Source organism: Eimeria maxima, genomic scaffold (assembly GCF_000499605.1).
Source record: "Eimeria maxima Weybridge genomic scaffold, Emw_scaff196, whole genome shotgun sequence".
NCBI classification, from domain to species: domain Eukaryota; phylum Apicomplexa; class Conoidasida; order Eucoccidiorida; family Eimeriidae; genus Eimeria; species Eimeria maxima.
The window spans coordinates 2,501-14,430 of NW_013563635.1; the positions used below are offsets into that span (position 1 = coordinate 2,501).

Consider the following 11,930-nt stretch of genomic DNA (forward strand, 5'->3'; position numbering starts at 1 on the left):
TAAAGCAGCAGCAAGCCAGTTTAAACAGCCAACTAGGCTAGTAGGGAGAGTACATACGCTGCAGAAACGGGAGCAGCCGCCGTCCTGCCGCTTCGGCTGCTGCAGAGGGAGATCAGCAGCTAACAGCAGCAGGCTTTGGCTGCGGTTGCAGCTGCTGCAGCTGTTGCAGCAGCAGCAGCAGCTGCTGCTACCGCAGCTGCTCCTGCTCTGACTGGAAGGCAGCGAGCACCGCTGCCAGGCAGGCTGGGGGGCTGCCTACGGTGACCTGCGCTAAATGCCCTTGATAAGAAGCCTCTATTGTGTGTACTTTTAATTAATTTATTTATTTATTGAATAAAAAGAAGAGAAAAAACAAAAGAAGTAACCATACAACCCGCTGTGCGTCTCGCGAGTCGCCGCTGGTCTATGGCCCGGCCCCGACGGTCTGCGGTGGCTACACTAGAATATATAAAGAGAAGAAGTAAAAATAAAGGAAATATTTAGAAACCTCAATGAGAAAATTTAAATAATATATGAATATACACCGCAGGAAAAAGAATTTAGGGGCATCAGCAAGCTTTCCTTTCCGCCAGGCACACAACCTCCGGCAACGATCACCGGAGGAACACGCTGCTGCAGGCACTTTTAAATGAATAAATATCTTGCAATAAAAGGAAAAACAACAAAAATAAACTTTTAAACGCGAATTAAAATATAAACAGACGAATTTAATACATTATTTGGCCTCTAACGGTAACCCTGAAGGCAACAAGGCACAGACGGCAGTCACAATGTCTAGGGCCCCGAGATCAATTGTGTCAATTGTTGTGCAAAAAAAGAAATGTTAAGTAATTAAATGTCTATTTTAATAGTATTTTCTTTCATGAAGTTCATTTAAATGATATAAATTGGTTTTTTCACTTCAATTTGCCACTCGGACCATAGAGGGGTTCTATTTATCCGTTAAGAGGAAAAAAGGAGGAAAGAAACACAACTGTAAAGAGCAGCAAAAGCAGAAAAATGTTTCTTTTTCCTCTTCTGTTTAATCCGTTTGCCATCTTAAAACCTATTTCAATCATTTTCCACTACAAACAACTGCGATTAAACCCAAAGTATTCAACACACGACTGCCGACTGCAAAGGAACAGCCTAAAAGCTGCATGCATGCGTGCATGCATAACTATTTTCCTTCTCTGCTTTGTTTTTGTTGTATTTTTACACCAGGGGGTCATTTGTGCATGCAGCGTCTTTACCATGCATATAAGGATCCTCCTTTCTTGGTATAAGAACAATAAACATTGCTCAGTAGACACTGCAGCAGCAGAACATTTCTGTAAAATGATGACGTTAACAGCATCTAATTTTTTCTTCGCAGACAAAGCTACTTTAGATGTTCTCTCTTTGTTTGTCGTGTAGATTAGTGTAAGCCCCCCCCTCCACCTCTTCCTCTTCTCTCCCCCTTCTGACTGCAGGCAAAATAATTAAGGGGGGCTAGTTGATGAGAAAGCTGAGGAGACAGTGTAGACAAAGCTAAGCAGAGGAAAACAATGATAGGAAAGCTAACCAAACAGCTGGGCGGACACACAGCTCCATGCCCCTATAGAAAGGCATTTAAGGTTTCAATATATACTTTAGGTGTATTCTAGTGTTATTAGGCTATTTATAAGCCATATATATTCCATATAAGGAGTAAATAGCATATAAGAAGGTATATTCCTTCAACGTTAATACAATAGGAGTGTGGATTCCGCTGGTTATAGCTGCATAGTTAGGGAGACCTACTCAAGACGGGGCGTTTATCTTCTGTACAATTCAAACTTTGCTGATTACCTGCTGCATATTCATAATATCAAGTATTTAGCATTCCTTACCTGGCAACTTTAAACATAAACTCACGCAAGAATGTTATATTTGAGTAGCGTGCAGCCCCAATGAACGTACAATGATGGTAAATCTGCCGTAGCAAGAACGAGAGCAAAAGAAGATTTCCATCTATTAGAACAAAAAGAAGCACACATTTGCTATGATTTGCCACAGAAAAAGATAAAAACATATTCTTGTCATTGTCCAAATAATAACAAATATTGAATCAAGGAAGGATGGAAATGCGATGGCCACTGAGCGTTTGTGGTCTAGTGGTAGAATACCTCGTTGCCATCGAGGTGACCCGGGTTCGATTCCCGGCAGACGCACCTTTTACTTCTACTAAATAACGGTTTAATATAGTCCTTAAATTCTCCTATTAATATTATTAGCAACAAAATAATTTTATATTCTTATGTAAGCGCGGTACTGCGCATGCAACCCATCGGGTGTTTGTGTTCTAGTGGTAGAATACCTCGTTGCCATCAAGGTGACCCGGGTCGATTCCCCGCAGACGCATTTCCTGTGTTATTTCTTCCTTATTTATCTTTTATATTGTTCACAGCTAGAGGGGAAACCTAAAGAGATAGAAGGCGACCAAGGACAGCAGCGGCGGTCCGCCATGAGATACCTCAAGAGGGTCTGCTATGATGTGTATGATACACCACTCTTGTAAAAGAACAGTCAGGCGTTTGTGGTCTAGTGGTAGAATACCTCGTTGCCATCGAGGTGACCCGGGTTCGATTCCCGGCAGACGCACCTTTACCTGATTTTCATGCATCATATCACTTTGTTGCATCCATTTTCTTGGGGCTTCCTGTTGGATATACCCCACGGTCAGTGATCTGGTCGACTTTGTCCTTCTACACGCTCCTATTCACTCTAATTTTCTGTTATTTAGTTACGTAAAATATTGTTTCTCCTTTTGCTTGAAGTTGCTGACAATCTATACTCGTATTGTTTTATCTGCCGTCCACTCCTCTCTAGAATGCCGCATCCACGCAGACACTGAATGAAGCATGTCTGTATATAGGGGTACACGGTGCTCTCAGGGATTAATTTCAATTTTTAATCTGCTTTTGGCATTCATAAATAAAGAACTGATAGAAATACAGTAATAGTTGAATGAAAAAATATATAATTTGAGAGGAATTAATCGGCGGTTTGTTTACCATCTAGAGCAGTCATGGGGTAATGGACATTCGGCAGTCCGTTTACGATTGAGCGGTAAAATCGCTCACTGCCACAGAAGGTGATCAGGGTTTGACTCACCGCAGACGTTCCAGTTTTTTACGCTAATCTTAATGTACCTCTATGTACTAAGATGACTGTTATACAAGAAATAGTTATGTAATCTATCATTATGTACGAAGATGAGCGTTACACAATAAGTAGGTATGAAAGGTTGCGTCCGCCGGGAATCGAACCCGGGTCACCTCGATGGCAACGAGGTATTCTACCACTAGACCACGAACGCGCAGCCGACTCCACACACCTTCGTGCCACATCTCCATAATCTCCTTGCTCTCTTTACAGTTGGCCTTGTTATTACTCGCCTTTGCTCCCCGCCTTACAGTTAGTTCTGCCCATCTTAGAAAAAATCTACGTAGTTCTTGTTAGTAGACTACTTCAATCCTTTTGCTGCAAGGAACCCAACCTGCAAAGAGAATGCAATATCGTGGTTGCGCGTCGTGGAATTTTCTAGTAACCCGCCGGCGGTATTCACCCATCAAAAGGGTCTACAGGCAAAGGAAGTTTGTTTGAGCTGTTGAAATGATCTCCTTGGAGTATAAGAAAGTTTTATTGCCATATGTATTTACCTCTATTAATAGATACAGCGTATAATTCCCCTCTGTTGTGCCTGTGAATAGACGGTAGGTGCAGGGAAAGGGAGGTGCACCATCGCGTTTGTGGTCTAGTGGTAGAATACCTCGTTGCCATCGAGGTGACCCGGGTTCGATTCCCGGCAGACGCATTTTTAGTATTTACTTCACATATTTACAGCTCTCGCCATCTTAATGATGTCCGTGTTATCGAAGTAGGGAAAAGGAAGAAAATTGCAAAAGCAAGTGCATTGAGTTGTTGGATGTAGGTTTCCTTTTGTGGTTTACCAAATGTAGCTATTTCCACTTCCCCTGAATGGTTCTGCAGGTTCTACTGTCTACGATCTCTTCGCGTTATAACCTAAAAGTAGATAGACTGCAGCGCCTTCAATTCTTACCCCATTATTCGTCGCCGCGTCTGTGGTCTAGTGGTAGAATACCTCGTTGCCATCGAGGTGACCCGGGTTCGATTCCCGGCAGACGCACCTTTACCTGATTTTCACGCATCATATCACTTTGTTGCATCCATTTCCTTGGGGCTTCCTGTTGGATATACCCCACGGTCAGTGATCTGGTGGAGTTTGTCCTACTACACGCTCCTACTCGCTTTAATTTTTTATTTCGTTACGTAAAATATTGTTTCTCCTTCTTCTCGAAGTATACACTATTTAGGTTCGTATTGCTTTCTCTGCCCTCCTCTCGTCTCTAGACTGCTGCATCCACGCTGACACTGAATGAAGAATGTCTGTATGCCGGGGGAGGCGGTGCTACATTTTTTGTGTATGTTGGGCATTCATACAAAATGAATTGATAGAAATACAGTAATAATTTAATGAGAAAATATATAATTAGAATGATATTAATTGGCCGTTTGTTTACCATCTAGAGCGGTCAAGGTGTAATGGACATCCGGCAGCTCGTTTGCGATCGAGTGGTAAAAGCACTCGCTGCCACACGAGGTGACCAGGGCTTGACTCACCGCAGACGTTCCAGATTTTTACGCTGACCTTAATATACCGCTGATGCTTTTGAATACACACATTCAGATTATTCCCACTAGGACATAGGAGCGATGCATTCAATGTTGTCATCGCACCAGTATGTTGCCTGGGGGCAGAATTCCTCTTTATTACCATAAGACCTCGACTTAGCGTTATTCTTACGTTGCAAAGGAAGAGTGTTTAAGCTGTTGAAATGATCTCCTTGGAGTATAGGAAAGTTTTATTGCCATATGTATTGTTCTCCATTCATATCTATAGCGGATTATTCGCACCTGTTGCTCCTGTGAATAGACGGTAGGTGCAGGCCAACGGAACCCCACTATCGCGTTTGTGGTCTAGTGGTAGAATACCTCGTTGCCATCGAGGTGACCCGGGTTCGATTCCCGGCAGACGCATTTTTAGTATTTATTTCGTATATTTATTGCGCCCCCTATCTTGATTGCCTGGCTGTCAACGGTAGTAACACATGCATGCAATTGGTACAATTTGAATTCCTTTTTGTTGTGTCTCTAACTTCACGATTTCTCCTTCCTCTGCATACTTTTGCAGGTTTTATTTATGACTCTATGTAGCCGTTATATTATTGAAGTAGATGTACAGCAGCTCTCCCAATTCTGGTAAGTCGTCCAATCTATGCGTTTGTGGTCTAGTGGTAGAATACCTCGTTGCCATCGAGGTGACCCGGGTTCGATTCCCGGCAGACGCAACTTTTATTATCAAACATTATAGTGCTCACTATCCTAAATGAAGTACGGAAACAGGGGGGAAATTGCAACAAGCAAATGGATGGAGTTGCATTTTAGCATCACCTTGCTATGTATCTAACGTCGCTATTTCTTCGTCCCTTGTCTATTTTTGCATGTTTTATTGTCTACGTTCCCTTCGCTTTATAATCTAAAGGTCGATAGATAGCAGGTCTCCCGATTCTAAGTATGTGGACTGCCATCGCGTTTGTGGTCTAGTGGTAGAATACCTCGTTGCCATCGAGGTGACCCGGGTTCGATTCCCGGCAGACGCACTTTTGGTAAATGAACTCTTTTATTTATTACCGCCCTTTCCCCCTTCGTTGCGTATTTTGTACCATTTAATTGTGCCTTCCTCTCTGCTGTATTAACTGCAAAGTTGCTGTTACTAGCAGTGATGTACTCATCTGATTTTTGACTGCAGTGTACGAACATTCATCTTTTTCGTATACCCACAAGCTTTGTAGGACACATCAAAAGTTAGACACAGCATGCATGCATGCATACATGCTGTGCGCTTTGCACGTTCGCCAACGAGCCTTTGATTAAACAGCCGGGTGTTGCCAGTGTCAGTGTAGAGCAACAGCAACCGGTGCTGCTGCTGCTGCTGTGTCGCTTACCACCAGCAGCAGCAGCGGCATATGCCTCAATAAAGGCAGCAAACAGCTAGTCAACTTCAGCAACTCCTTCGAGCCAAAATGGGCACTGCAGGCTGTTGCTGCTGCCTGCCTGCCGCACAGAGAGGTCTACGGGAGCGTCTACTGCAGCAGCAGCAGCAGCTAAGAAGACACCCTCGTCAATAAGAGTGCAGACAGCATATACTGCCTTAGCCTCCCATGCAGCAGCAGACGAAACATTGGCTAGCTCCGTTGTAGGAAGCATATCGTTAACAAACCTGCAAATACACCAGAAGTACCGCACACTGGTGCAGCTGCTGCTGGTGCGCAGACACCTCAATACCCCAGAACAACTAATGACCACCAACAAGCAGCAAGACAGCAGCAGTAGCGACAGCAGCAACCTTCGGCTCACCAGTGAACAAGCGCATGCGCATGCAGCCGCATCTCCTCCTGAAGACGATCTAAGAGTCCCATTACTAGCCACTGCACAGCCTGCTCCAGCTGCTCGTCGCTTATAGGCGCTTCTCCTCGCTCTGTTGTTGCTTCTGCTGCTGCATCCGCAGCAGCAGCAGCAATAGCTGCAGCTTGCTCCTTCACCCCACTCCTTCCGCCACGACTAGGACTTGCGGGGACTCGAGAATCCTGAAGTCCTCTTGTACCAGCAGCATCAGGCGATGTTGCTGCCGTTGCTGCTGCCGTTGCTGCTGCCGTTGCTGGTGCTGCTCCACGGCGTGGGGCTCGCACACCATCCGATGCACCAAATGATGACGTGTCGGCTGGTCTCTGTGTAGTCGGTGTTCTTGCTGCTTCCGCTGCTGCTCCTGTTGCAGCATGTGTAGCTGTTGCAGCTGATTGTCGTGCAGCGCTGCTCAGTAGCTGCTCGTCCTGCGCGGCGTCCTGTACAGACAGCAGCAACAACAGCAGCAGCAGCAGGTTCAACAGCATTTCCTGTCTAGCACCCGATGCTTTCCAGCAATGCACGTCACATGATCGCCACACGGGTTCCCTTCAGCAGCTGCAGCAACTTACTTGTGAAAAGATAAAAAGAGGAGGCGGCTTTTGGCTTAAAGAAGAAGACGTTGTGGGTTCTACAGCAGCCTGCTGCAGCAGGCAGAGACCATGCGAGTGCAGCAGTAGCGCATCACGAAACGCCTGGGCTGCAGTGCGGCGGCTGCGACCCTGCAGCAGCGTTCCCAGCGAGACAGGAGCCGGGGCAGCAGGAGCAGCAGCAGGGGCGCCAGACTGGCCAGTCCTCCCAGCAGCTCCTGGTAAGTACTGCCTCTCCACCAACAGCAGCAGCTGCAAATGCAACACCCGCAGCAAATTTAACGAGACTAGCAGCAGCAGAAGTACCAGCCCCAAGGGCAGCAGCAGTACGTTCCCAGAAGGAAAGCTGCAGAACGAGAAGCAGCAGCAATTGCAAATGCAGCAGCAGGAACAGGAGCAGCGACAGCAGCAGCTGAGCTGGCAAGGGCAGCAAACAACGCAAGAAAGCTGCGAAGTGCAGCAGCAGCATCAGTGGAGCAGCAACAGCAGCAACAGGAATGAAGCAGCACCACCAGCAGGGCAGCTGTTTACATCTGCAGCAGAAGGCCCCAAGAAGACAACTCCACCGTCTTTCTTTCGGTAAAAACCTTGATTACTTCGAGCAGCGCCAGCGGCAGTCGTTGCTGCAAGCTCGCGGGCATTCTGGTGCTGCTGCTGTTGATCCACAGGAGCTGCCCCAAGCCCCTGTTGCTGCTGCTGCTGCAGTTGCTGCAGCAGCTGCTGCTCATCCGGCGTGTCTGCCCAGGCGCCGTCTGCCCATGCCTCCGAATCCTTCTCTTCACTAAATTCAATGGGTGGCAGCGGACTGTCGAAAGCCCGCAGCACATTCTCTCTACTTGCAGCTGTTGCTGCTGTTGCAGCTGCTGCTGCTGTGTCCGCGTGTGCTGCTCCGCCTGTGCTGGAGCCAGCCTCCTTGCCTGCCAGACCGCTAGACCCCGCAGCAGAAAGAGCTGCATGAGTTCTTGCATCTGTGATATTGTGCTGCAGTAGCTGCTGACGCAGCAGCTGCCGCTGGAACGTGTCCTGCAGCAGGGGGGCATCAAGGCTGCAACCTCGAAGCACTGCTGCTGCCGCTTGGGCGGGTGCTGGCAACAGCTCCCATGAGTGAGCATTCGCCAACAGAACTGCAACAGAGCAACACATCAGCAGCAGCAGCTCAGTAGAGGGGGCTCGAGACACAAGCTGGTAAACTATACTGCAAGGAACTGCCTTTGAAACGGGAGGTGTAGGTGCAGCAGCAGCAGCAGGACCAAGCAAAGAAGGCAGACGAAATGGAACAGACGACAGACGGGCAGGAGTAGCAGCAGTAGCACGACCCAAGCAAGGAAGGCAGACTAAATGGAAGAGAAGGAATGAGGGAAGCAAAAACAACAGGAGAACGAAGAACAAGCAGCCGCAAGGGCAGCAGCTAAAGGGAGCAGCAGCGGCTATTGCTGCTGTGGCGCTGGAGCAGCTGATGCCAACGCATGCTTCTGTCAATCGCTATATAAGGGAGCACAAGAGTTAAACTGCACTACTAGTAGTACTAGCAGTAGTAGTAGCAGCAGCAGCAAACAGCAGCAGTAGCAGCAACGCAAGAGAACCTCCACCTACACGAAGCAGCCAGTTTGCCGTTTCTTGCTGCTCGCGCTGCTGCTATTTCTAGCCGCCTGCTACACCCCCGATGCAGCAGCAGCTGATGCTGCCCCTGATGTTGCTCCTCCTCCTGCAGCTCCTGCTGTTGCAGCAGAGCCCGCAACCGCAGCTGCCGCTCCAATATGCCGAAGTAGCAGCGGAAGTTTCTTTTAAGGGCTGCGCCATCCTCTGTGCCTTCCTGTAGAAGACTCAAGCATGCAGACACCGCCTCCCCTAACCTGCTGGTGCTGCTGCTAGTGTTCCTTCCCCTGGATCCTGCTTGACCTCGTGCAGCAGCAGCTGCTGCTGCTGGTGTTGCTGTTTTGAGGGCAGAACGAGAAATAACTTCGTCAAGCTGCACTTTTTGCTGAAGCTTTTCCCTCCGCCTTCGCTTCTCACTTCGCAGCAGCAGCTGCTGCTGCTGCTGTCCGGGTATGGCTAAAGCCATTGGAGCCTCTCCTTCTGTAGCACCTGCTGTAGCCTCTCCTGCTCCTGTTGCTGCATCTGATGGGGTGCCGTGAGGCCATGCTGCATCCTCCTCAGGGAACTGCCATTCCCCTAGGGCCCCTTCTTGCTGCTGCAGCAGCGGGTTAACGTTAGGCCAGCCCCTTTCGGGTGTATACGCAGCTGATAGAGAGGCTCTTCTGTCTTTGCTGTTGGTGCTGCTGCCTACAGAAGAAGGCTCAGAAGGTAGCAGCGGCCGCTGTTGCTGCTGCAGCCTAAAGGGAGAAGCAACAGCAGGATCTACAGCTGCCCCCACAGCTACCTCTAAGTTTAATGGGCCCTGCATCAGCATATCGTGATGCCGCTGCTGGAGTGGGGTAGACGCATGCAGCAGGTCGCTTGCAACAGAGCTAAAAGAACTGCGTCGTGACAGCCCCTGCTGCACTGCAGCAGCAGCAGCAGCGGCTGCTGCTGCGGCTGCTGACTGCCACGGCAGCAAAGTCCACTGGTCTGATCGGGCGATCTCTTGCTGCTGCAAGCTACTGCGGGACGATCCCAACCCCGGCGCTGCAGCAATTGCTGAAGTAGAAGCAACAGCGGTCCCCAGACTTGATGTGCTGCTCGCAGCAGAAGCACCTGCTGCACCTGCTGCACCTGCTGCACCTGCTGCAACAAGACTGATCCCCCTCCCTGTCGCCCTTAACGCCCCAAGCTGCAGCAACTCCTGACGAAGAGCAGCGAAAGGAGATGAAGCAGCAGCAGCAGCTGAGCGGAAGGGAGAAGCGCTTTGAGGAGCAGCAAACGAACCCAAAAACCTGTAAAACACATACATATGTACACATACACCTTGCTGCTCTTGCTGTTGCTCTTGCTGCTGGTGCTGCTGCTGCCGGTTATGCTACTTCTGTTGTTGCACGGAAACTGTGGCTTGCCTCGAAAGTGCATTGGGTCCTTTAATGCCCTGCGTCTCGTTGCTGCTGCTGTTGCTGATCTGCTGCAGCAGCAATTCGGGCTCCGCTCTGTTGCTAGATGTAAGGTCGGCAAGCGTCAGAGGAACATCTTCCCCGAATTCTTGGGTGTCTTCTCCTTGCTCCTGCTGCTGCTGCTGCTGCTGCTTGCGGCGCTTGCGGCGGCCAAAGGTACGGGAGGGGCCGTACAGCAAAGCTATGCTGTCGCGCCTTCTTGCAGCAGATCCAGACCTCCTGCTGCTTCCTGCTACTTCTGCTGCTGCGCTGCTGCTGGTTGCGTCTAAGGCGAGGAGCTGCATGCGGGCCCACAGGGCAGTTGTGTCCTAAACCAGAAGCAGCGCAGCAGCAACACAGTAGCAGCAGTGCAGCAACAGTGTAGCAATTGCTACACAGTAGCAGCAGTGCAGTAACAGTGTAGCAATTGTGCATGCTATGGTCGGTGTGCAAACACTAGAAGCAGCAGCAAAACAACTGCATGCTTACCTGCAGCGTCAACGATATCAAGCCAGCAGCAGCAGCAGCAGCAGCCCACAGCAGCTGCGGCACGAGCTGTCCATAGATCGCACTTGCTGCAGCAAATGCAGCAGAGTCTGCAGCAGCAGCAGCAGGAGGCAGCAAATCGGTCTCCAGCTGCGCTGACAGCCAATTAGAGACGACCTTGAGGTCCGTCTGCTGCAGGAAGTGTCTGCAACAGCAGGAACAGCAGCAATAGCACAAGCAGCAGCATGAGCAGCAGCAGCACATCCTCTGTTTTACACCAGATAACACATGGTGGCAGCAGCATTTTTTGTTTTTTTTGCTAAATTAAATTAAAGCTTTGTTTGTTGTTCTTTTTATTAAGTGCCATATATAAAAGGGGAGAGTCTATTTTCTTATAATAACTAAACATAACAATGAAGATGGTTCCGCTGCTCCTGCTGCTGCTGCCAGCCGTTATTCGTGCAGCTCGACGCTCCCAAGGGCTAATTAGGGTTTAGGGTCTTGGGTTTTAAGCGTTTGCGGTGTAGGGTTTAGGGTTTATGTTGATCCGTTTTAAGGGTTTAGGGCTTAATATTGAAGGGTTAATATCTACTTTCTCCAATTTTGCGGTTAATTCTTAAGGGTTTGCTCGAGCTAAGGGTTTGCTTTCTAGGGTTTAGAGTTTAGGGTTTAGGGTTTACCGTCTGCGTAGTTTCTTTGGTTCAAAGGAAACCCTCCATAGCTCGCAGACGGCCTGTGGGGCGGACTGAAGCGCTGCGTATACACCCGACGTTGCCTTACAAGGGTAAGAGGAAAGAGGTAACGGTTGGCTGCTGTAGGGGCTAGATGCAGCGGCAGAAGCAGTTGCTGCTGCTCTTGCTGCTGCTGCTGCTGCAGTTGCTGCCGCTGCAGCAGTTGCTGCTGTACCATAAGCAGCGGCACCATATGGAGCGCGAGTATGCACAGCCACCAGAGACAGCATCTCACGAGAGCCATCAACAGCTACTACTGCTGCTTCTGCTGATGCAGGAGCAGCTGAAGCAGCCCCAATGTCTTTCAACGTATCATGGGGGACACCAGAATTTAAAGTATTGTTGCTTACTGGAGGGATATTCTCTGCATTATAGTCTGCAGGAGAGGTAGAACCCCTAGCAGACGCAGCGGCAAAAGAAGCCATCGCTGCTGCAGTTGCTGCTGCTGCTGCTGGAGCAGCAGCAGCAAGTGCCTTTCGCTCTTATGGAGACAGGAGCAAAGCAGCTGCTAATCCATCTAATCCCGATGCATGCAGCAACTTAACCCCTAAGGAAAAAGTCTTAATGGTTCAAAAACTGCAGCAGGAAAGCTGCGCTGCTGCTGCTGCTGCTGCTGT

At 49.0% G+C, this 11,930-nt stretch overlaps 1 protein-coding gene across 1 annotated transcript; it reads right to left on the reverse strand.

Moving 5' to 3' along the window:
• Positions 1-6,075: 6,075 nt before the first annotated feature.
• On the reverse strand, positions 6,076-11,738 carry EMWEY_00021020 (hypothetical protein, conserved; the record flags this gene model as incomplete). The annotated part of the gene is made up of 8 exons (XM_013477821.1): positions 6,076-6,304; positions 6,442-6,926; positions 7,059-7,328; positions 7,608-8,200; positions 8,670-9,949; positions 10,037-10,425; positions 10,586-10,787; positions 11,263-11,738. 8 exons carry the CDS (start codon positions 11,736-11,738, stop codon positions 6,076-6,078), a joined length of 3,924 nt encoding a protein of 1,307 aa, XP_013333275.1.
• Positions 11,739-11,930: the final 192 nt, after the last annotated feature.